Raw genomic sequence first — 26,183 nt, 5'->3', positions numbered from 1 at the left:
TTCATGTTGCTGTGTACACTGTAAATAGTCAATAGTAAGTCCACCTCTAGTGGCCGGCCCAATGAGCTGGCAGACATATGTATTCAGAAAACATTGTTAGTTTTTACTCTTTCACTTGGTATGAGATTGTAATGAATTCATAACTCCTAAACCGCCCTTTAACTGTTCGCATACGCTAGTGGTATGACATATTAAGTATACCAATGAAAAACATCAAAATAAAATATATATTTACAATTCCTTTTACGTATCCGAAATATGACCAAACAATACTTTAAGGCTAGCAGAAATTTGAAAAGCCCAAAACAGCAAACAATGGTACAACATTGTAATATCATTATATTATAAGCAGAGGATACAAAATAGTGATTATTATTATTATTATTATTGATAATAAAAATAAACAGGATTTATATAGCGCCAACATATTACGCAGTGCTGTACATTAAATAGGGATTGCTTATTATTCAGTTTTTCTAGATGTAGTAAGTGGATTGAACAAATGCAGACATACCTCTCCGAAAGCTAAAGCACCTTTTAATTTTCCTGTAAGTGGCTTTGGGTATAAAAGGACTGGTGTGAATGGAGGCCGAGGAAGAAGCTGTTGCATTTCGCTCTTCAAGCATCATACAGGTGCCAGCAGGCGTGGGAACTAATGTTGTCCTTTAAAAGTAGCATTGGGATGAAACCTATGACTCATTGCTGGACCTGACACTTTCACTAGAATGCCCTCTTCTTGTTATTGTTTGCAGCATTGCGTGTTTCTGTCATTTTCCTTCTGTCAGTTTTGAAAGGTTACTTCTGAAAATAGTTAGTCATCATTGAATCACATGGTCAGTCTAGCAATTGTGGTCACAGGAGAAGATAACATTCCCACTCAGGGGGATAGAAAACGCCAAATTTTGAAAGCGCAGGTAAAAAAAAGAAAAAAAAATGAATATTGATCTCCACTGGCTTATTCAATACATTTCCAGGTTTATAAATAACAATTCACAAAGTGATGCCAAGCTTAGACAGCAGATCTCAGCACCTTTTCCAGTAAGCGTCTTGTGAAAGTGACTTTAGCAGTCTTCCCTGTATCAGCATGCCTGACACCAAAGCTTGGCGGAAAGAAAGGCACTGACAAGATCCCCCAGAAACTTCTTTTCTTCCTGTAAACTGGATGGAAGTATAAGTTACATTACTCCTTAGCCTAAGTATTAAATGGCTTTATGTGCTCCAGGCACTTTGCATGCAGCAGGTGCAGTTGGAAGCGTCAGTAAGAAGGAAAGGAGTAAACATGAACCCAGGCAGCAGTAGCAATGAATTCCCTTGCTCTGACTTTGACTTGACTTCAAGCAGGCATCACGTGTGACAGCTTAGTGATTATTAAAGGTGCAGTCCTACTTCTCCATTCCTTCTTCAAATAACCTCTACTGCGTTTCACAGATCCTGCACTGCCTCCGCACATTTCTAGCAAACAGGCATGTCTCAAAGAAAATAAATGATTGTGTATATTCCTTGTAACAATTAGTGGCATAATTACAATAGCTACATTGTTTCAGTATTAAACATAAAAAGGAAATCTAAAATTAGATATGTAATAATACATAAATAGAGTTTTGTAGCTACTACTAAAAACATAGAAAGCAATGGTTCCAATGGCAATGAAAATGACAATATAAGTAACCTAGATTAGTAAAGTCTTAAATAATGTTATGTTAAATGTATCAAAATTTTATTTATACCTTACACCTACAACCCCCCAAAACACAAAGCATGGGCTCACAGTAAGTGGATGAAGCAATCTGGGGGTCATTTAATATGGAGGAAGAAGATTCAGAAGGCTCAGCACTAGGCAATTATTGCTTTGAATTATTTTTAATATCAGAGTGAGCAGGTAGAACATTCACTTAGCAATAATAACCTTTTACAATAATAAGTGCAATACGCCTGAACAGACAAAGCAAGTATTGTTCAATTGCAGATTGTAAAATGCAGAGCCAGCTGTCGCAAATCAAAAATTATTCCAATACCAAATGAAACCTTTTGAACCAAAAACTTTCTGTGTACAGGGTGAGGTTAAGGAAATGAGGACAAAGCTGCATCCTTTGTAATCCATCAGAAATTAAGTAGGCAGAGCTGACACCACATGCTTAGGATTTTAAAGTTCAAAAGACACTGGAGCATATTTACTAAGAGTTTAGGCTGTTAGCAAGAAAAGTACATTAGTGTTCTGTATGGGATAGTTCACTTAAACAAGTGAATGTGGTGAAAATATCACTTTCCAAAGAATACCCAATCATGTGCAGGGAAGTAAAATAACCTGGTATGGACATGATTGGAGGGCTAGCCACCTTATTACCCAAACTAGAATTAGGGACCCTTCCACTTAATTCACTTTTAACCCTTCTCTTTTCAAAGCTAAAGATGCCTCGTCCTATGCCAAAATAAACTTTACCAAGATCTCTGCCTTAGGAATACTAACTAAAAAAACCCAAAAAATAAGCGTATTCCCACTATGAGATGCCCACTCTTCATTCCTTTACATGTATGTACTTTACATGTATTCCACTGTTGTGTCCAAATGACTTTCACAAATTAATTCTTTATTCCTGCATATGTGCTTCCTTTATGCAAACACCCTGGAAATGTCCTGAGTGACTTTGGCCAATGTTGTTTGTATAAGTAACAATGTTCACTCACTTATAAGGATTTGTGTTTAGGACACAGGCTTTCACCCCCAGCAGGAGTGAACAAACATTCATTTAATCGTGAAGTTAATAATTGATGGAGCTGCCAGCTCACACAGTAGACCTGATGGATCTGGGTTATGAGAGACCAAGTGTTGGGTCGGGAAAAAACATCAGCTGTCCAGTTTAAAGAATAATATCTTTTCTATTATATTATTTAGATAATATATCCTTTTTTAATGAAATTATCATTATATGATCTTGCATATAAACTCCAAAAAAACGTATTTACTAACCTTTGTTTTGTTAAATATACCATTGAAGATGTTTTGCAATATATGATGACAAAGTGATAAAAAAGAAAAGTAACCTGTTGATCAGAGGTGATACCACTCAGTCCACAAAGTTTTGTGTGTTTTCAGCTCACAACAGGAAATGAGGAGCAGATTAACAGGTCATTTTTATATACTCCACACAACCAGAAGTACACAACTAAAACTGCCATTACCCAAACAAATCCTCTATATCAATAAATATCAAGCTGCCTCAGAAAAAAAGTTATTCTGTAAATATAATTTAAACATACCATAGCTTTGTCTCCAAAATATATCTTCTGTGTAGTACATTATAAAGTGCTAACACTTTAATAACTAGATATATATATATATATATGTGTGTGTGTGTGTGTGTGTGTGTGTGTGTGTTTGTGTGTGTGTGTGTGTGTTCCATCATTTCAGATGTATGTACCACCTTGATATCCAGGGAATTACAAATGACATTACACAGGAATGACAGATTCTAGGATCTCTACCTGGAAGAACCATTTCTCATGTACAAACAAATATGGCTATCCTTGTGTACATATATAACTACAAGCTATATTCAAAAAAGGCTTTTATTTGCAAGATTATCTGCATTAAGTTAGGCTCATCAGCACTAGGAGTTAATCAGGCACTAAAGCATGCCTGTGCTGACAGGAAACATGTTAAATAGAGGAAGATAGATGACTTCACCAGTGTGTCTCCTCTCCCCCATTGTGTAATCAGCAGATTTGTGGGTAAGGGGGGGTACCAGTCTTCTTAGCTTTGCTGTTGGTTTTCTGCAGAGCAGGATGAACATCACAAGCTAACCAGAATTTAAACTGTTTTCACAGCTTAAAGAATCCACATAAACGTATTTATCCGGCATTTAGCCACTTGCCTGGAGTTCAGCATTCATATTATTTTTAACTATCAGTCATGAACACTAGGCTAAAGACTCAAATTCCTTGCGTTGTGGCTGACACCTGGATATTTATTTTAAGGGTTCCTCAGGGGCAAAAAAGGTTGAGAGATTCTGATTTAGCATTTTATTTTGGAATCAAGGCACAATGTAAAAAAATAGCAATCTGAAAGTGTAACTTTTCACTTAGAAAACAATATATCTGATGCTAGGTCCATTTTAATATGCTAATGAACATTCCAACTTTGCCATGTTAACTCTTTGCAGCCTGGCTGATTGTTCAGAGCTTCTTATTTATGTATCAACTTGCCATTTCCCCTTTCTGATCACAACCTTATCAACTTTAACTTTTCTAATTTGTGCACCCCTTTGCCACATCTTAGACCTGGTCAATGGCAGAGAGATATCTGTAACCTTGTCCACAACCTATTTTCTACCTGCCTTACATCCCTAACCGCCACCCTCTCTAAAATACCAACTTCAGATAAAGCTGCCACTCAGTTCAACCACACTCTTTCTTTGACTCTGGATAAAGTTGCCTCTTCCACCTTCCGCTACCCCTGACCCTGGCACAACAATCAGATCAAACATCTATAAAAGACTGTTTGTACAGCTGAAGGCAAATAGAGGAAATGTGGCCTCAGCACTGACTTCACAGACTACAAAGCCATACTACAACACTACAACACGTCAACACTGAACTCACTGTCACCAAGCAAAATTATTCTCCGCTGTCATTTACACTCAAGCTTCTAATCCACGCAGCCTCTTCTCAACAATTGACACCTGCTCTCCCACAACAACCTTGTCTGCCCAAGACATTGCCACCTAAAATTGCCAAAATCAGACAAAGCTCTTCCAACCATGTCCACCCCTAACACCTGTAAATCATCACTGACCTCCCTCAGCACTGGTAATCTGAATGAAGACTCCTCTCTTCTCTCATCTCTCATCACATCTATCTATTTGTCCGCTTGACCCAATTCCCTCTGTTCTACTCCGTGCCCATTCCTCCATGCTGGCCCCCACACTAACCAAACTATTCATCCTCTCCCTTTCTACTGGTATCTACCCCTCCACTTTCAAACATGCCATTAGTCTCCCTATCCTAAAGAAACCCTCTCTGAACCCCTCCCTACCATCTAGCTACTCTCCTATCTCCCTTCTCCCATATGTCTCCAAATTCTCTCCAAATGTCTCCTTATTCAGCGCCTTGCCTATAAAAGACTCACTAATAATTACCTGAGCACCAACTCTCTTCTTGACCCTCTCCAGTCTGGCTCTCAAGCTGCCCATTCCACCGAAACAGCCCTTACTAAAGTGGCCAATGACCTCATCAGAGCTAAGTCTCAAGGCAACTTTTCCCACCTCCTTCTCCTTGATCTTTACTCCGCTTTTGACACTGTTGATCACCCCTTCTAATACAAATCATGCGCTCCATTGGTATCAGTGACACTGCTCTCTCTTGGTTTTCTTCCTATCTGTCTGACTGTTCCTTTCAAGTTTCTTTCAATGGTAACTCCTCCTCACCCACTCTCCTCCCTGTTGGTGTTCCCCAAGGGTCAGTCCTTGGACCGGTTCTCTTTTCTCTGTACACCTCCTCCCTCGGTAGTCTCATATCCTCCTTTGGCTTACAGTACCATCTGTATGCTGATGACACCCAAATTTATCTGTCCACCCCTGACCTGTCCCCCTCAGTCCTGGATAAGGTCTCATGCTGCCTGTCGGCCATCTCATCATGGATGTCTGACCGATTCCTGAAACTCAACCTGGATAAAACAGAACTCATCATCATCCCCCCCTCAAATTCCAAATCTCCCCCTGACATATATCTAACTGTTAACAACACTGTTATTCGGCCCTCCCCTCAGGCACGTTGTCTTGGTGTCACCTTTGATTCTGCCCTCTCATTTACCCCCCATATTCAGAACATTTCCAGGTCCTATAATTTTCACCTATGCAACATCTCCACAATCTGCCCCTACCTGTCCCCTGAGACCACCAAACTCCTTGTTCACGCTCTTATCATCGCTTATATCTCTCGTCTGGACTACTGTAACATCCTCCTCTCTGGTATTCCTCTAACCCGACTCTCTCCTCTACAATCTATTATGAATGCTGCAGCAAGACTCATCCATCCTTCCCACCGCTCCTCTTCTTCTGCAGTTCTCTGCACTGGCTTAAATTTCATTTTAGAATCAAAGATAATCTCCTGTGCTTTGCCTTTAAATCTCTCTACAGTTCTTGTCTCACTTACCTTTCTAACCTGATAGAAAAATACTCCACTAGCCGCTCTCTTCACTCCTTCAATGACCTACTACTGACTTCCTTACTCACAACCTCATTACACACACAGCTACAAGACTTTTTTAGAGCTGCCCAGACTCTGTCTTTTGAAACTTTCACTAATTCCTACTACTACATATCTCTCCTCCTATTGTGTGTTACTTCCCCCACCTCCTAGATTGTAAGCTCTTTGGGGCAGGGTCTTCACTTCCTGTGTCACTGTCTGCGTCTGTCTGTCATTTGCAACCCCTTTTTAATGTACAGCGCTACGTAATATGTTGGCGCTATACAAATCTTCTTTATTAATATTATTAATATTATTATTATTATTAATAATAATAATAATAATAATAATATAAGGCCTTGTATCTGTTAATGTATTACTTTTCACCAAATGTTTTGTCTAATGTTATATGTTTTTTACTATCTATTTTTCTTCTTTGCACTTCAAAAGGATTGCATGCTTTAAAAGTAACATTTCTTCTACACCTCATTTGTAATCCCCCTGACAAAGAGGCTTGTGTCTTGAATGCTTGCTATATTTTCTACCACAATTAGTCATTAAAGGTATTACCTTTCAGTTTTTTTTTTGTAATCCTGACTGAAAGTAATATTCATTCCCTCCCAAGACAGAAAAATGATGTATTGTTTACTGCTATCCTGATTTTAATGAACATTGACTCATCTTCAAAGCCCAAACAATATTTGTATTTACACCGGCACTAACAAACGTTTAATATGCTTTTATAAATGAGAAATCGCAGGAAGTTTGGAGTTTAGGTGGTAGTTTTTTTTGACTATTACCTAATAATTCAAGCTTTGATTCAAGCTTCCAGAATGACTTAGATCCTTCTTAAGGCTTACACAATTGTTTACCATTTGAAGAAGTGATGTAAGTTATCCTGAAAGTTTCCATCTTTAATTACTTAAGCTAGCCAATAAAGCTTTCTGCATTAATTGATGGGTGAGAAGTGTTGGAAAATATTCCTAAACGAGGAGTAGATATACGATATTAAAAAAACAGTGCATAACTATTTGATTAAAAAATTGCATATTAAACTTTTTTCATTGTTGTGTCCTAATCTTACCTCCACCAAATGGTGCCCATATGACTCTGCGGATAGACTTCACCCAGTCTTCCATGTCATTCTGCGTGCTGGCCATAAGAAGGTAAGTTTCATGATTTGCAGTCATCCGTTCCCGATCTCCCCCTACAAATCAAAAGAAAGATTTGTTAACAACTTTAAAGTTACACATAAGCTGCCACGCTGGCAAAAAAGGAAACAACTGCAGCAATTAAATCACAAACTGTTAACTTGCAGACATATAAAAATAAACATAAAACATAAAGATCTGAATGTCTTCTGATACCGGTCTCCTGTAACCTACTGCAAAGACCTCTTGGTGCACAACCCTTGGGATAATAAAGAATCATGCTAAGACATGGTAACTTTTGGCCATAGTCAGTTTGATTTAAAGGGTCGTAGTTATTGCACATTTTAATATCTGCAATTGTAAATTCAGCACAATTATACCTTTTAGCACCATAATAAGATCCACCAGCATTACATCATCTCTTACCACAATACCACCCAATACCATAATAATACCTCTAAACACTACAAATAGTATTTCTCTACCTTAATATTATCCACCAAAAATATCTCCTGCATCATAATGGTATATCCTGGTACCATAATCATATCTTCCAACACCAAAAAAAATATCAAATACCACTAAAGAATTATCCACCAGCACCATTATTATCTTCTTCTTGCACCATACTGTGTAATGGCCCTCATTGTTTCACAAATGTTATCTATATATTATAAAATGGTAAGGCTTACAAAGAGCTAAAAAAGGAATATTTTATTCAAAAAAACGGTTGATTAGGCAGAGTTGGTCTGAAGCCTTGGTACAACAGTGTGTGGTTTCTGTTTTTTTCAGTTTTCAAAGGTATATATTACACTAGTTGCTTTATGAACAGTTCCTTTTCATCTGTATATAAAATTTTATTTGCCACTTTCCCTCTACTGCTTACAGTTGTATGGCTTTCATACTCATTTAGTGGCTTCATTCCTTCATGATGGCAGAGACCCAAAAGATGTTTGTAGGTCAACAATTCGGTCTTCACTTGAACTTATGTATGATTTGCCTAAAAGCAAATTTTTTTTTTTTTTTTTTTGGGAGGGGGGGTTGAGTCTTGTCAAGGTCTTTCTACCTTCATGCAACACACATTAACAAATATAAAAGAGTGTAAATTGACTCTTAAGGACATATGTGTATATTACTTAATGTATATGAACACAATAAAAGTACATTATTGTTGTAAGGCAACTATTACACATGTAGAATATGCATTAAACAGCACTAACTAACTGATGAATATATTTAGACATTCACAGAATCAAAACTAAAGGTTAAAAAAACAATTCATTTTTCATTTTAAGTTTTCTCTGATTTTAAAGCACGTCCTTATAACCACTGACCCAGCTGAGCTCTAGTCCTCCATCACTGCCTGAAATCCACCAAAGTCCTGTTCTACAAAGCTTGTTTCCAACAACAATTGCTTCCAAAGGTTAGAAAAAGAACTTTTTGTTGCAGCATTAGGTGAAGGTAATGTTTGTAAAACATTTCATTTCAGGTACTTTAAAATAATATTGTTTGTGTTTTCCCAAGCAATATACTGTATATAATACAACCACAATATAAAGAGGAATTTAAACTGTATTAAAAAGCCTGTTATTTCTGTAATTCAGGAAAAAAATTTATATACCTATTTCATATCAACCTTTTCACAATCCTAGGCCTTTCTGAATATTAAGAAGCAGAACTATAGTCAACATGTACCTCCTTTTTTCATTTGCCACTTCTAAAAACATAATCTTTTTTTAAAAGAACCTGAAAGGGTAAAACAAGATACTTTCATTTATTTATTGGGGCTGGGTCAGGTGGACATGTGCCAGACTCAGATCCTCCCTGTGAGAGAATGTTTCATTGATGAATGAAGAGAAGAAGATAAAGCCTCTAATTGCTGGGTAGGAAACCAAGAAGACTACAGTGACAAGAGAAATGCCAGTATTAAGTAAACTACATTTTTTTCTTTAGTTTATCCAATTAAAAATGGTTTACAAAAATACAGTACATGTAAATGTAACCAATTAAATGTGCATAACTCTTTAATTCAAATGCTTGTAAGAAAACCTTGTTTCTACATTTAGTCTGTAAGTACTACAACAGGGGAATCCTCTCAGTGAGATATTGTAAATTTAAAAAATATAAAAGATATACCTGAGTATTACAATATCATGTTTAGAGATACAGTATTAATTCTAAAAATGAACGGCATCTTTTTCTTTTTAAAATGACATCATTTTAAATCTAGACTGAAGCCAGTACTGGTACTATTGCAGCACTATTGTTTGAAAACAATAGATTTCCCTGGGCCCTGTGACGGTTTACAATGTAAATATCAAGTTGTTAAGCATCTGGCAATCTGGTGATGTCAGCATTGGTAAGAAAAATATTGGCTTGTCAAAGGACTCCGGCCTCTAACAAATGCCATCCTCCTGCCAACAGGAGGTGGGTCAGCAGAGTCCAATCTAAAAATACAAGCACTTTTGTTTTTTATAAATAGGCAAAATAAATTCCTGATGTCATAGATTGCATAGAAGTAGTTCTATGATTATTTTTTGTGTTACAAGGATAGCATGCAAATGCAGATCCCACTGTTATGACAGCATACACATAGAGATTTTTATTAAGATTATGCATAAAGTGGTGTGTTCCTAATATTATACCAGTTTTCCTTAAAAAAAAATACAATATATCACCTTGCTTGCAGTATTGCAATTTATCACAATATACTGAATCATTCTGGGCAGAGTCCTTTCCTCTTTCTGTGTTACTGTCTGTATATGTCTGCACTGCATAAATATGTTGGCGCTATGTATACTGTTTATTAGTAATAATAATAATAACCTTATATGATAATGCATATTGTATCCCCAGATTCTTGCCAATACACAGCCCTGGTTTTACTGGACCTACTGTAGTTAGGACTGCCTAATAGTACTGGTCTTATATTATTTCCTAATAATAATCTTGGCAACAAGTCCAATTGTTACTGGCCAGGTTTGTTAATTACTAGCTAGGTGGCAACCATAGCTGGAGTAGGATTGTTCATTGGTTTTAGCTGACTGTACCTCTGTGCTTCAGTTTTGAACTAAACAAGCCAGAAGACATTGCAGCTCATAAACATAATTTGCAAACTCAGGTTTATGTATTGGCATTCCGATAGGAATAGTAATTCAGATTTATGATGTTGACAATCACTATGCAGTAACAAATTCTATGCTATAATAAACAACCCTGCCACTTTACACAACCATCCCAAATCTTCACCGTTCTTATTATAAAAATACATTTTCTTAAAATATTGAGGACTTATCTAGGATGGCATCCAACATCATCTCAAGCTTACCAGTATGAGCATACTGTATGTAATCCTATCCAAAGCCACGGGAGATCAGCAAATATCCTGTCATCAGATATAAAGAGCGCTATTCCAAAAACTGTCAGCCAGTAAAGGGAGAATGATACCCCTGTACAGCTCTGCAGCTCATTCATTCACAGCTTATCAGTGCTGAGACTTCAAATTCTGTTCTGTTGCCACCCACATGTCATTCCCAAACAGTAACTTTGTTTGTGCTTTCTTATTCTTATGACACATTTTGGAAGCTAGTGTTTCATAACAATGCAGCAAAATAACATAAAGTTTTCCATTATATTGAAAACACGTAAAAGTTTTTTTTTCCAAGCAATAAATAATTTTTCAGCAGAGTAAAGGCATTTAACAGACTTTGTGGGTTATAGAAGGTATACCATGGAGCTTCAGTAATTGGTGGCCATGGTATTAGATGGATGTTTCTAAAGGACATTTTGTTGTGATACAATGTTTCACATCAACCACTATTAGCTTTCTTTGAGTCTCTTGGCATTTGGCTTCAAATGAAGTTGGTGCTGGATAAGTTTGTTTTGCCAAAGACTATAATTGCAGATAGGGGCATCTTAAAAAATGTGGGGCCTAAGGTAAAGTGGGTATAAAATATATATAATAAAAGTTAGTGTAGTTACAAACTGGATGTGGTTACAATCTGGGCATGACTAAATGCTAAGATTGCTTTGAATTGTAGCACCCAACAAGAACTTCTTCAGGTTATAAGCCTAGCATGCTTTGCATTTTTAATGTCTACCAAAAACTCCCAGCCATAAACCCCATTGACCTTTGTCATTTGCATTCATAATATTCAGTAAACCCCCCCAGGCCAGAATGCTTTAAATTTTTAATGACCAACCAGCAACTATTATTATTATTATTATTTATCATTATTATGCATCGCTGTAATTTAAATAAGGGTTCCGAATTACAGACAGATATAGACAGTGACACAGGAGGAGAAGAGGACCCTGCCAAGAAGAGCTTACAATCTAATTACGCTTAAGAACTGTACAGTGTGGGGAAAGGTCAAAGTTGGAATCCCAAGAGGAACCACCAAAACTTTATAACTTTATAATAATATTATAACAATATTAAACATTTAACATAACCACCCATGCCTTCCAGCTCTTTGGAAGTTGTCGGTACTGGCTGTGGCCAGCGTTGTAGTGAACTTAGCGAAATGGCTCAGGCAGAACTGCCAATGTGGATGTGGACATTATCAGACAGACAGGCAGGGGCCAAAGAGCAGTTCAAGGGTAGGGAGACTTGTGGGGCTTCAACAGAAAAGCCAAGTAAGGCCAAGAGGATCTTTAGGCTGTGATCCAGTAAAAACAGTTCTGGCACCACTCAATTTTCAAATTGTACATTTAATTTAATGGTTAACAATTGTTAGGACAAGTGATTTTTGATGAGTAACCTGATGGCTTTTCATCACTTCTCTACACATTCCACATAAAAATGCTGCAAATGACAATTTGAAAGGATATCACATTACACTGTCTATTGGGTGCTTGAATAATGTTAAAAACAAAATATAAAACCATTTAAAGACGGATAATTGTCATGAATGATTAAAACATGTATGTGGTCAGCTAGCTTGACTACAATGATACATTTTTATTATAAATGATTTCCCTCATAAGCATTTTCTAGTTTTTCAGTAAACTAAATAGCATGAAATAATAGACCATTCGGTGACCATAATGAAAGTCCCATCTCTTTAGATTTGTCCCATTAACAAGACACCCAAATCATTGTGCTACAAATAGTTAAAACTCTCAGCAGCAAAGAGATGTAATTGCTCCAATACACTCAGCAGCTTCAACTAATGAGGCTGATCTGTCAGTCACTCTGTTACCACAGCCTTGTGCAATGGAGTTAACCCCTTTATCCTCAAGCAAAGCTAACATTTTATCTATGAAAATATTCTGACTTTTATACCCCAGTGGTGAAATAATAGCAGTGCAAGTCTTTTGTGCATTACCTAATTTGCTTTTTTTATAACTGTACCTTCAGAGTAAAACAATAAAAGTGGTGTTTGTAGGGGTCCAGGTCATTGTATCTCTAATAGTAGTTAGTCACATTAAAACTGTTCTTCTGATGTTGAAGACAATTCCCAGCTTTCTAAGCTGCTTCATCAATGTTGAGGCAATTTAAAATGCTGTAAAACGTCTGTAACTGTCCAAGAACATGTTAACAAAAAATAGTACTATTGCCTTACATGTTAGCTTTAAAACTATATTCTTGCTTCACTGGCAAAATTACCTTCTATACAATAAAGGCCAAACATCCACAGACCTAAAACTAAACTAAAAAAAAATCCTTTAATTTAAGGAATTCATTAATTTCATGTATGAATACTGCTGAAACAAGTGTCTTAAAGTGGTCCTAATTTTAGCTTCCCATATTCAACTGCACAGAAGAATGGAGAGAGGAAGAAGCGACTATCATAATTATTATTATTACACAGTATTTATATAGCACCATCATATTATGCAGCACTGTTCAAAGTCCACAGTTATGTCACTAGCTGTCCCTCAAAGGAACTCACAATCTAATGTCCCTATCATGGTCATATGCCATTATTAGAGTCTAAGGTCAATTTTGGGGGGTAGCCAATTAACCTAACTGCATGTTTTTGGGATGATACCCAAGTACCTGGAGGAAACCCATGCAAACTCAATGCAGATAGTGTCCTGGCCAAGATTCAAATCTGGGATCCAGCGCTGCAAAGACCAGAGCACTTACCTCTATGCCACCGTGCTGCCCATCATAATCACAGTATATTGCCATAAATCTAACACTGGAATGTTGCCTACAGGAGGAAAGTGCACAGGGATGACCTCAACAATATGCTGATGGGACTGGGATGTCATCAGATTGTATTGCTTTTCTGTTATAAGAAACATCATGATTACAAGTTTGACCAAGTGACCCAAGTCAAAGGCAGTAAAACAGCTTAGTAAGTATTTTATTTTGTTATTTGCTGCTTGTCTGGAGTTTAGGTTCGGGCCCTTTCTGGCACCTATCCAGTACACTAAAAACAATCCGTGTCACATATAATTGAGGATAACAATGGTGTAGCTGTGGTTTGGAAAGGCGGTGTAGTATTGGCTGCCTAAATAGCAGGGACTTAGTTAAAATAGCTAGAGAAGTTCATAAACATTATTATCCTCACATGGATTAACTGAACAAAAACCTTCACTAAAATGCCAGCATTCCGTGCCTCTATTATGGGAGCTATAACAATGAACTTTCAGCTCACTGGTGACTTAACATTAATGTAAAGTCCACACTAAAAAAAAGTAAAAGTATGAAATAAAAGAATGAAAACTGAGCTCTGTATTTTAACAATCTAGCAAACTTTCTTTGTACTGGACTAAGCATTAACCTTTTTACATACAGTTATCATTAAATCATTGCAGCCAAAATTTGAATGTTTGGTATTAGTTTACTTACCAGTATTTTTTTATTATAAATGAACACAGATTAATTCACTTTTAGCTAATTTAATGTATTGTTTTTTTTTCTTTTTAATTTTTTTTTTTTTTTTTTTCATTAAAACTGCTAGAACTCTTTACAAATGTATAGACGATACACAGTACCATGTTATGTATATTATCTTTAAAAATGGTATATAGTATATATATATATATATATATATATATATATATATATATAGTAATAATATATATTAGCATTATATCTTTTTTTTTAGCACTTAGGCTATTCATTGTTACTTTATGAGTTTTGGCTGTCATGTTTCAATACAGTAGAAAAAAATTATTTAAGATTTCCCCATGAGACTATGTATGTGTTTCTGTGAAAATACCATTACCCATCAAACATTTCCATGTTTTTATGTAACAATACAGACAGCAATTTGAAGTGTTTTATGCTTAATCAAAGGTGTTGGTAACCCATAATTTCACAACTAATTTATTTAATTTCTTGGAGTTCAGCTTGAAGTCTTCTCAGTACTGTGATAGCCCTACTGCATATGTTCTTTATCAGGACTTGCGCCTCTTTACTCATCATTTCCTCAGGAATCCAACATGTGAGCATTCATTTCCTGCCAGGTTATGACTAGCAGGTAGGAATGAATGCCTCAAGAAAGGTGGAGAGGAAATAACATTAATGGAATAACATTATGTTACGGAATGTTTTCTGAAGCAAAAAAATCAATCAAATAAGGCAGACTGTACACCCTGAACCCTAGCCCCAGACATGTTTAGATATAGACAATATGGAGATGTCCATGCTTCAATCTATGATCATGTAAGTCAGATTTACCTTACTCTTTGTCTCTGTGACATGCATATAAAACAGAGATGGATGAAATTGTCATTGGGATATGAAGGCACAGTCAACAATTATATTATAATAAAAATGACCTGACCTTTTGCACCATATTCAGGGTTCCAAAACTTTTTTATAGAGGGGCCGGTTTACTATACCTGCCAGTCCACAAGAAAATGGCCACCAAAAAAACTTCTATTTTCTTGTACACCCGTAGGTATAATCCCTTAAACAGCGAGCCAGTTAGGGAGCCCCTTTTGTATGAAAACCAGTCAAATGGGTGTTAGGGGCTTTCTGATAGGCTAGCAGTCAGATTCTGTGAGCAGTTTTGCAAGATATCATGGTGCACCTATTATCCTGCCAGTCCAGCAATTCCAGGGGGGCTTATTATAGTGAGGCCTTCAGGTTGTGTAAAAGTAGGGTCCAGCCATGACCAGGTTGCTCTTTAAAAATGACCAGGTGAATAAAAATTGAAATAAAGGAAAAGGAAGTACACATAGTTAACATCATACAAATGTAAAAGTTTGTTTTTATGAATAAAATAAATGTTATTATACCATCATCATTCATCATCATCAACTACATCATAGGTGCCACGTCCAAATAACCAACAAAAATGCTTCTATTTGATAGTGGAGAATCTGTCAGGGTGACTTCACAGTTTTCCCACAAACAACATCATTCATTTCCCCAAAGGTCTGTTAAGTCTCAAACCTAGGCATTTCACACTCTAACAGTGCCTGCCTATGAATGGCGACCAGTGTGGCACAGTTTACATTAGATTGCTCATATCTGTGTAACTATAGAAAACCAGGAAATCAACAGCAGCCAACAACCAGGCACCTATCCTTCCAAGGAACATATGGAAAGCAAGGAACAGCAGCTAAGAAATATATATTTACAGGAGTTTACAGGAAACTTGGAGGTAATGTTTAGGGCTTTACTATTTCATAAAATGTATCCAGAATTTCCCATGTTTACTCAGGAAGATACACAAGAACGCTGTAATCATTACAGTCATAAAAATGACTAGAAGGTTCCTTACTGCAACAAGAACAGGTACTTAAAGGGGAACTACACCCGCTATACTCACCTGTCCCTGTCCTGTCACATAGTGCTCCCATTTTCTTCCCTCTTCTCTTGCATACAGTGTGATTGGCTGGGCCAAGATGATGCATTGGAGTCCTGCATAACAACACTAGTGTAGTACTGCATATTAAGAAGCATAACCAGTATCTGTTGTCAGCAAATAGGAACGTCCTATATACTTACATAAACACAACTTAATAAAATAAACACGGTTTTCAGAACATTCACAATTATTGCAGCCGGCCTGCCCAACAGCATTAGAAGCAGGTTTTGTTGACCAAGTAACTTTACTCTGATGAGGAATCTGAATTGATAGTTGTTAATGAATACAAAATAGTAATCCCTACATGTGCGTAGTTGACCGAAACATGATGAGCCATTACAGTAACACTTTGAAAATGATCTATATAATCTCTCCATTCATTGTTTTCTTTAATGTCAACTTGTAACTCACCAAAACAATCCCAGTGGGAAGACGCTGAACTGAATAAGTAACTTTCCATCACGCTATTTAGATTTATAAACCTCTTGACAAATGAGCACAATAAATAAAACGGAAGGGACTAAAGTGTAATCTAGCATGAATAATTTAAAGGAGCACTATTGTGAAAAATATTGTACTTAGATAACAGATGTGGTTAACACTTTTTTTTTAAATTTTAATTTATTCAAGGTATTTTAATTATATATGTTATTTTTTTCATTTTAAATTAAAAGCAGCCACAACTTTTTAAAGATATTTTACAAACCTATTATAGGTATGTTATTCTTTTCACTGGGATTGTTTCTTACTCTCATGTAGTAATTTTACATTTTAGTTTGAAGAGCACCTGTCATGTTCTTAGTTCTTTGATGCTAATTACAATAATATTTACTGGCTTGGAACAAGCATGCTGCTGATTAAGTTAGAGCTCCTGGTTGGCCTGTTTTCATATCAATGGTTCACTAGTTGGAGGATGAAAAGGATCAGCATGGCACCCAGACAACCATCATTTTAAGAAATGGTTGGTCAGTGGCAGGTATTTTACCTATGACAGGTGCACATCCGAACACCAAGAGGCTCATTAAACATGAAGTATGTAGAAAATATATGATGTAATGTTGCCCATCTGCTACATTAACTTTCATGTTTAAGAAAACTTTTAAAAATACATTATGCAGTCATGGTATTTTAAACTCCATTTAAATTCAAGTTTCTTCCTCGCTGTGCAGAAATTTGCATTGTATTAAGCTGTGACTAACTAATTGGTCTAGGACATTTATTTAACGCACTGCATTTAATAACGAGCAGATGAAACTAATTTTCTTTCATTGCTAAACAAATTAAAGCCTTTATTTTTTATGACAGAGAATGTGATCAAGATTGCTAACTGTGTTATTGCCACATGAAATTCAGAGAAAATGTATTCATGATAAGGCATAATTGGCAGATTTTCATAACCATCAGTATAAAAAACTATTCCCAGATTGGAAGAAAGTGAGATAAAGCGACATATACCCTTATCCCTTAGAAAAGTGAACTATCACTCTACAAAGAGTAATTCACTTTGTTTAGTGAATATGGTAAAAAATAACTTGAAGAAGAATACTGCATGAAAAAAAAAAAACATGATTTCTGCTTGCACATGATTTCTTCACCTCAACTCATAAGCAATGGAGTCCCGCCACTAAAAGTGCCAAGTGTATAGTGGAAAATCTTTTACATACCGTTCTAGTGGCCCATTTCTTCTGATCCTTTATTTCTGTCCAACTGCTGCAAATATTCCCCAGTTTGGTTCCAGTCTGATGGCTTAACTTTCTATTTCCCCAAAACATTCTGTGGTTCCTCCTGCCAGATAATGTTCTGTATTCATGTATAAGCCAGCAGAAGGAGAAGTGGGTGGAAGTAGGAAGTTGAACCATCTGATCCAAGATTATGGGAAAAAAGAAATGGACAAGGTGGGTATATAGCAGGATTTTCACTATACACCTACCACTGTGCCAATAGCATAAATGTGAATATTAGAGGTTAGCAGAAGTGATCATTATCTTGCCCTTTTTTTCTCACAACCTACTATGTTTTACCTCCCCTATAACAGCCCTACCAAACCTTCTCCAACTGCTTTGGGGAATTCTAAATCCTTAAGATAAACACAACTAAATCAGAAACCTTGAACATTTACATATACAATGACACTGCATATTTTGTAAATTAATTTTGATTTCCTTTGATAAATGGAAGTTTTTCCATACTTAGCAATAAAGGTGCTATCTAGCTTCCATGGCCTATATAAACATAATTACTTTTTCTTAGTATTTTCAAATGATTAGTTTAAGACATGCATAAATACGAGACTTAAAACCAATAACAAATGGGAAAGATGAAGATTATTGGGATACTACATTATTATAGATTGGGATACTACTATATTATAGATTAGATAGTATTATTACTACCACTATTTGTTAAGTAAGACATATAAAACTTGAGGACACAAGGACAATTTTTCAAATACCAATTTTCAAACATAAAAAGATACAATCCTATTTTTATAAATTGAATTAGGGATCCAGGGGAGGTAAAGCTCCCCTACAAAAACCCTCTATGCCACTAAGAAACGCTACGTGTTATTCTTGTGCATTACTACCCAGTAGCATGACTAGTATAATGGTGATATATTCTAAATCCTTAACGCCAGATTGGTTTAGTAATAAAGCAAAGACTGAGGAAACACATGGCATAGATATCTTTATATCCACCTTAAAAAATGTATGTTCAGCCATCTCCAACTCTCTTCAAATATTGGATGATACTTGCAACATATACCCTTGTAGGTTTTGGCACTGTTTAAAAACACTTTTCTCCTGGATTTCTTCTTGTGATGGATTAAAAAAAGTTCCTACAGGATTCTTCACTTTCTTATAGCGAAATAAATAATGAACATAAACCTCCTGCACAATGTATTAAAAAATCCCTTCCTTTTAGTGACATTAAATCTCACATTTTGTTCATAACTAAATTTAAAAAGTTGTCAGATGTTTTTGTTGATAAAGAAAAAGAATATGTTCTATAATGCAAACTTAACATTGATCTATCCAAATATCAAGGTCCAGTCTTATCCCTATGCTTAGTTTTTCTCAGCACTGATAATTAAATGAAGCCATGGAAAAATATATGAACCAGGCACTAAAGAAAAAGAATAGGAAAAAAGAATAATGATTATCTGTTAGGGGATCACAAACATGCCTTAATAGAAGCAAACTATAAATTATTTTGTGTGGTACCAAATTTACAAAGATTTACCCCAATGAACCAAATCAAGTGGATCAAAACCATATAGAGAAAAAAAGTAATATTTGGTTATATGGTATTATGGTTTTTCCCTCTTGGTTTTCATTAAAATGTTTTTACAAATACAGTTACTGCTAGAAATGTTTGCCTGGTAGTCCAGAGGCCTTGTCTTCTCATCACCAACACAAAAGAAGGCACCGTTTTCAGTATCCATTACTGGAATCTTCATTGATACAAACAATAAATAACCATTAGAATACCTTTGTCTTTCACAATGTATACTGCATACACTGTCAATATATTGTGTGGAATGTTGGCGTGTTCACAAATTCACCATGATATGCAACAGCTATGTGAAAATGCATATTATTATTATTATTATTATTATTAATGCCATTAAAGCCATGCCATCCATTTACAATCTAATGTCTCTAACATAGTCTAAAACCATTTTTTGGACATATTTAACCTATCAGTATGCTTTTAGGATGTGGGAAGAAACCAATGTAAACATGGAAAGAACAGCCAAACCCCATGCAGATAGTGTTATAGCTCTGCACCTTAAGTTAGGGGTCTGATGCACATGTTACATGAATTGTATGCTTTTTGCAATTTTATTGCAATGTCAACATTGTACAGTACATTGTGTTTCAGTTGTGTACAGCTTAGACATAAAATGTTTTACCCTACACAACACATACTATCAAATGCTAAGGTAGTGCTAATATTTCTGTTTGTAACAAAATACTGCTCAACAAGCCAACCTGCAACTTAAAGGAAACATATGAAATCTGACTATGAACATGTGTTTTTTTTGTCCAGTACACAAGAATTAGGTGACAGGGAGCCCTCTAGTGCAGACTAGAAGAGACACGCGCCTTTCAGGTTATATGTATTTTATGTCTGCATAATATTATTAGCAAGTTCATCCTAAGTGCTTTTAGGGTGTATATATATATATATATATATATATATATATATATTTATGTATATATGTATCTGTATGATATATAAGGATATATGCAATTGTGAAAGTTACTTTTTTGCAAAGCACATAAGCTGTTTAGCGCAGCTAATGTCAATTGTATAAAACGTTATTTATTTTTTCACAAAGCCCAGTAACTATAAACATTAATAATAATGTTACAGATTCAAAAACGATACATATATTATAGATTAATGATCAACTTGCATTTATTGAAATAGTGTCATGTGGAAAATGCAATTTTATTGTCAAATATATGCACTAAGTTATTATTTGGCACAGTAATAATAAGCAACTAAGCATTCAACCTAAAGGTTTTTATTGGGTATTGTATCAATTTCCTTTTTCCATATCCAGAATTCTTTTTTATTTTATCTTTCCTATGTACACAGGTAGAGGTATTGCATAAAGGAGTTCATTATTATTATTATTATTATTAATATTATTAATAAACAGGATATATATAGCGCCAACATATTACGCAGCGCTGTACATTAAATAGGGGTTGCAAATGACAGACTAATACAGACGGTGATACTGGAGGAGAGGACCCTGCCCTGAAGAGCTTACAATCCAGTAGGTGAGGGATGTTTATTACCAGAATACTTTTGTGATGTGCAGAACAAGATTACTGGCAGATAAAGGCATAGTAGAAGTAAGATGGATATAAAGGAAAACACTAAGGTAACAAAAATAAAATATAAAACAATAACGTAGCACCGGAGAATGTTCTAAAAGGGGGTTCAGTGTTTTTTGGTTGGCTGGTGGCGGCACTAAATTCTAATTTAGGAAAGAAACTAAGAACAAGACATCCAGCATTTTCAAAAAGAAAGGCTGTTTATAGTATTTCTCTCATTACACTTTGTGTTTTTTTAATAAATTGAAGTCTATAGGCCCCAGTGTGTCCATTAACTGTCTTATCTATCACACTGAATGGGTCAGAGCCTCATAAGCCCCAAATATGTATTACTCCCACATGTCTCAATTTCAGTATAGGTAAGCAAGTAATTTTTCTCAAACAGCATTTAATCTGTTTTACTCTACAGTGTCAGCACAATAGGTAAAAATAAATAGGTCTCTCAATTGAACAGTATCCCCTCATTCGAAATTCATTGTATAGAGACCTGCTAGGGTTGCAAAGGTGGCCTTGTCCAAAAGGCCAGAGTTGTAGCAATTGCCTTCATTTTTTATTAATAATCTCTTGCACTGTGCTTTAGGCCAGTTCTATACTGCATCTAACAAGTTCCTTTATCCTGCTGGTATGCTTATTATAGCACCATACTATACAAAGCAGAAGGTTCACTGATTTCATTTGTTGTATTTTTTTCCTAGGCCCTTTATTCTATAGAGTTTCATTATACGGTAAGGTTTCATTGTATGCACTGCATGCTACCAACGTATATATAACATTAGGGTTACACAGTATAGAGAAACTTTTACCTTTTTATGTAAATGCTATAAAAACTAGAATAGCCTAGATAAATTCTCAGGGCGCACTTAAATTGCTTGTTTTTGCACCATTACACAATCATGGGGGGTAAAATTTGGCTTTGGTAGTTCAAAAGCTATGATTTTAGGATAGGTAATAATGTTTCTATTTTAATAGTTACCCTGTTTGGGAATTTCCACTTCCCAACAGGCAATACTGACAAAAACTTTTTTATTAGCATTACAAAAGGTAAGAATAAAACCCTAACAGGAATTTTAATAGTCAGGAGAAAAATATAGAAAAAGACACCCTCTTTCCCCCTACTCAAAGGTTTTATTTATTAGGACATAAAAAATTATTTGTTTCTAAGCAGGTTGTAAAATTAGGTAAGTACAACCTCAGATGAACACAGCACATGACACATTACAGTGTCATTATTTATTTACCAAAGACTAAGTCAAAATTCAAAAACCACATTTGAAGATAAGTAGATTCTTATCACTTCCATAAAATTGTAAAGGGTAGTAGCAGCCAGGAGCTACTAATCAAACACAATTTAATATTGATCACCAAGGAGTGAGACCACCTCTATAAACGTAGAAGTTTGGGCAGTTTGTTGGTCTGGGGCATGATACCATAGGTCGCTTACCAAAAATCACTGCTACGCCTCACCCCACTAATCTTCCCATACCTTGCTTCCTTTTCCCAAAAAGAACACCCACTACCACTTGCAGTTAAAAATGACAGTAGCAGCCATTTATTTAACTTTACAATACATAACCATAAAACACACAAAATATGAATATTTAACCTTATTAAGATTATTAACATCATTCACATCACAATGTCCTTAACCCCTAATGCCTAACAACATATGTTGTAGGTCCTCAAAGGCATCCCCAACAACACACTTCAATCTTTTGGGGCTGCCACCAAAACCTCCTTGTTCCCAGGCCGCTTTACCAGCTCGGAAAGGATGCCAGACCCCTGGCAGCCCTCACCAACCTCATCTCCTGTAGCTCCACCTCTTTCTACTACACACTGGAAATACCTAAGATGGTACTCCCCAACATCAAGAATGCTACCTTCTCCAGGACTGCCCCCAAGGACCTTCCAACCGCTACCCTTACCAACCTCAACAACCCTAGAACCCCCCCTATTCCATACCCTCCTACTGTTGGGGCAGACAGGCTGGTGGGTCTTCCACTCTCCAGTCAGCTTCCTAACGATCATCTGCTCCTTCCATTCCCCCTTTTTAAATCATTGCACCTTGCGCCCATTTCTAAATGCGGGAGAGAGAAAAGACCAGGCTTTTGTAGGGCAATAGTATTTTTATAAAGACACTAAATTTTATTTGTTTTCAACATCTTAAAAAATAGACAGAGGTCATCTACGCTAGGCTAACATGGATGCACTAGTCTTATACTTAAAGAGTAGTAATATTAAAGTATATTCAGATACATTTACAACAATAATTCTGTTTCCTACCTGACGCGTTTTGCCCCGCAGTGCTTCTTCAGGGGATTGGGATACTTGATGAAATTGCTGGAACTTTTACCGGATTGTATACCAATTACTACTCGAAAGTACCCTAATCATAAAATCCAGTAGTAATTTTGAATGTAAAGGTACTGGCACCGCGGTTCTATATGTAAATAAGTATTGTCTTCAATAGCCGTGTTGGATAGTGGTATTATACCTATTAGGGTGTAAAATGGATGGGGTTATATGCTTTTATCACAATAGTAGGGAAGCAGAATATTTTGGTTGAAATGGACTTGGCCAGAGAGTAGTGTGGTGATAGTGCAATATCTTGATTCTGAGTGCGATTTGGTTGTTCTTTAGATCAGTGTTTTTCAACTTTTTTTGAGCCACGGCACATTTTTTTACATTGAAAAAATCCTGCGGCACACCACAAATCAAAAATGTTACAAAATGACACTCTGTAGCTAATTCTTTTGTCTCTAAGAATAAACAAGAAAACTGTTACCTACTGCCACCCACTGACATGGAAGAGTATTACATTACTCTGCCAGTCACTACAGCACAGACACTCGACAATGGTAATTAGATAATTTCCCACGGTACACCTAAAGATCTCTCATGGCACACTAGTGTGCCGCGGCACAGTGGTTGAAAATCACTGCTTTAGATGGTACAGGGTGACCAGTAGTTTTAGTTTGTATTAGTGGTAAGGTGGTGAGCCCTGTTTACTGGCTGTTAGATATTCCATCACCATAATGTGATTCACCCTGTGCCAATGTAAAATCTAACCTACTACCTATAATGTGCACCAAGTCCTGTTTACCTATTAAGCTACAAATTTTGGTACAATTTTGTTTAAAAAGATATAAATTTAGTATTGTAGAGTTGTACTGCCTCTTTACTTGTACTGGAATTGCCTATTCTGTTAGTGAGCATTTGAAGATAAAATTTGCTGTTCATTTACTAGCTGAGGGACATCAGCATTATTAAACCCCTTTCTGACCTATCCCTTTAAATGGCTGGATTTAAGTTTGTTTAATCATACGCCTCAGAATCCCATCTGGGTTATACCTAGGACAGACTGCATTCAAATGCATACTTTTCTAGACTGACATGCACCCATCTAGGGATCCTGATACCCTATAATTCATCCTCTAAGCTAGCACACTGCTGGCATCATTGAAAGGAATACTAATGTAGGGTGCTATGAAAATTTAAAAGTGTAATCAGCACATTGATAAGGGGAGGGTACAGAAAAGGCAAATATTAGCAGATTACACTTCAGCTCTAAGCACACAGTTGGCCAGTAAGTTTAGTCATTTCATTTCCAGAAGTGCATGGTCACAGCTGAAGCTTTAGTCCTACTTACACTCATGTCTTGAATGAACAACAGAAAAACACCTAATTGCAAGCAAGGAAGCATTTGTGTTTTGTTCTTCTTTTGACAGCCTTTGCCGTTCTGACCAAATATCCACAAAGGTCTGTACTGGCAAAGTTCTATATACTTAGGGCTCTACTGATAAAACAGGGAATCAGAAATTCCCTCAAACATTCCCTTGGAATTTTCCAGGTCCATATGTTTCAATGGCAGAAGTTAATTCCCACCAGATTCACTGTTTTATAAATAACCTGGAGCCCATACTATATGTAAAATATAATATTGTATTAATACTTAATAATACTATTTAATGATAATAATATTCTATTAACTTGCTATTATATAAATAGCAAGCTAATAGAAATAAATGTCAGTCTACTGAAAATAACATTCTCAAAATATTAGCATTTGTCTCTTGGGGTTGGTACACATGAACATTGTCTTCTAATACACAAATAACACTTGTGTGAATAGAGTGTATAGACCGTGTTCCTAAGCCTCTTCTATATGCTCACAATATAAAACATTGTATAAACCACACTATAAACCCTAATATAAACCATTTGGCTTCTTACAACAATATACACTTGATGTTAGTATTGATTTAGAATGTTCTCAAGCTATTTCTGCCCACACTATAACTACTGGTTTCTTTTATGTCCGTTTTTGTTCTTCTCTGCAGTATTTTTGGTGATTAATTAATTCTAACTGTTACCTTAAAAAACCCTGACCTTTTCTCCCTCTGGAAAATCTTTACGTGCATGCCAGTCATATAAATGACAGGTTAGGTTTCTCAAGTCGTAGAGTGGTCAAGAGAGCCAGCTAGAGCTGGCAAAGAATAAGATATGAGTATTAAATGAGAATCAGTACAACATTAAAAAAAAACTTTAATAATATATCTGAAGCTTTTGGTTCCCAGCTGGTTTGGAACAGTTATTATTACAACTATTCCCTGTCCCATGACAGCTGTTTCCAAATGCTTCCTGTGTTGTTCTCTGGTCTCCATTCTGGGAATGCCTTGAAATTCCTAAAAGCAGCAGATGAGTAAAATCCTCAGGGAAGAAAGGCAAGTGTTTCCAGAAGAGAAGACCACAGGAAATATAAACTCTGTTCTTCAATGACTAAAACCAATTTTTTTAGATATCTGCAAACACTGTGCAAGCAAATTTATAAATTGAAAGTGGATAATTTGACAATTACTAGGTATTACCTTTTAACTTTACCTTTATCAAATAACATGTTTAACAAAGCTTACAGTCTTACTGTTTTGTTTTTTAAATAAGAGATTCTAGAACCGATCTTTTGATGCTATGACTCCATCCTTCCCATTGTATAAATGTTCTATAGAACTGTAATAGTGCTGTCATTGATAATATAGCAATATAGCAATGCATGGACACCTCTGTCCCATGCAAACTTAGTAGAACTATGATATCAATATGCATGTGCACCCTCATCCCACACTGAAACTCTAATGCCTTGATAACTATGGATGCACACCCTTCCCCAGGGCTAAAGCATAAATGGAAGTGTGGCTACAGCTGGGCTTCAGAGGACCCTGTAGGAT

The 26,183-nt window shown here is 36.0% G+C and overlaps 1 protein-coding gene across 6 annotated transcripts in view; it reads right to left on the bottom strand.

Moving 5' to 3' along the window:
* Window positions 1-26,183, bottom strand: part of ARHGAP24 (Rho GTPase activating protein 24) — a 413,470-nt gene that overhangs the window by 40,014 nt on the left and 347,273 nt on the right. For 4 of the 6 annotated variants that reach the window (XM_072405448.1, XM_072405449.1, XM_072405452.1 and 1 more), the window contains one exon: window positions 7,268-7,390. In XM_072405448.1, the coding sequence (XP_072261549.1) occupies window positions 7,268-7,390 (123 nt within the window). Of the gene's footprint in view, window positions 1-514; window positions 1,285-7,267; window positions 7,391-10,662; window positions 10,821-26,183 lie in introns of those variants that run through there. The other 2 variants (XM_072405453.1, XM_072405451.1) reach the window with 2 other exon arrangements.

Source organism: Pyxicephalus adspersus, chromosome 3, assembly GCF_032062135.1.
Source record: "Pyxicephalus adspersus chromosome 3, UCB_Pads_2.0, whole genome shotgun sequence".
Classification (NCBI taxonomy): domain Eukaryota; kingdom Metazoa; phylum Chordata; class Amphibia; order Anura; family Pyxicephalidae; genus Pyxicephalus; species Pyxicephalus adspersus.
Note: the sequence above shows the minus strand (reverse complement) of the source record. Positions and strands in the feature narration are given on the sequence as shown.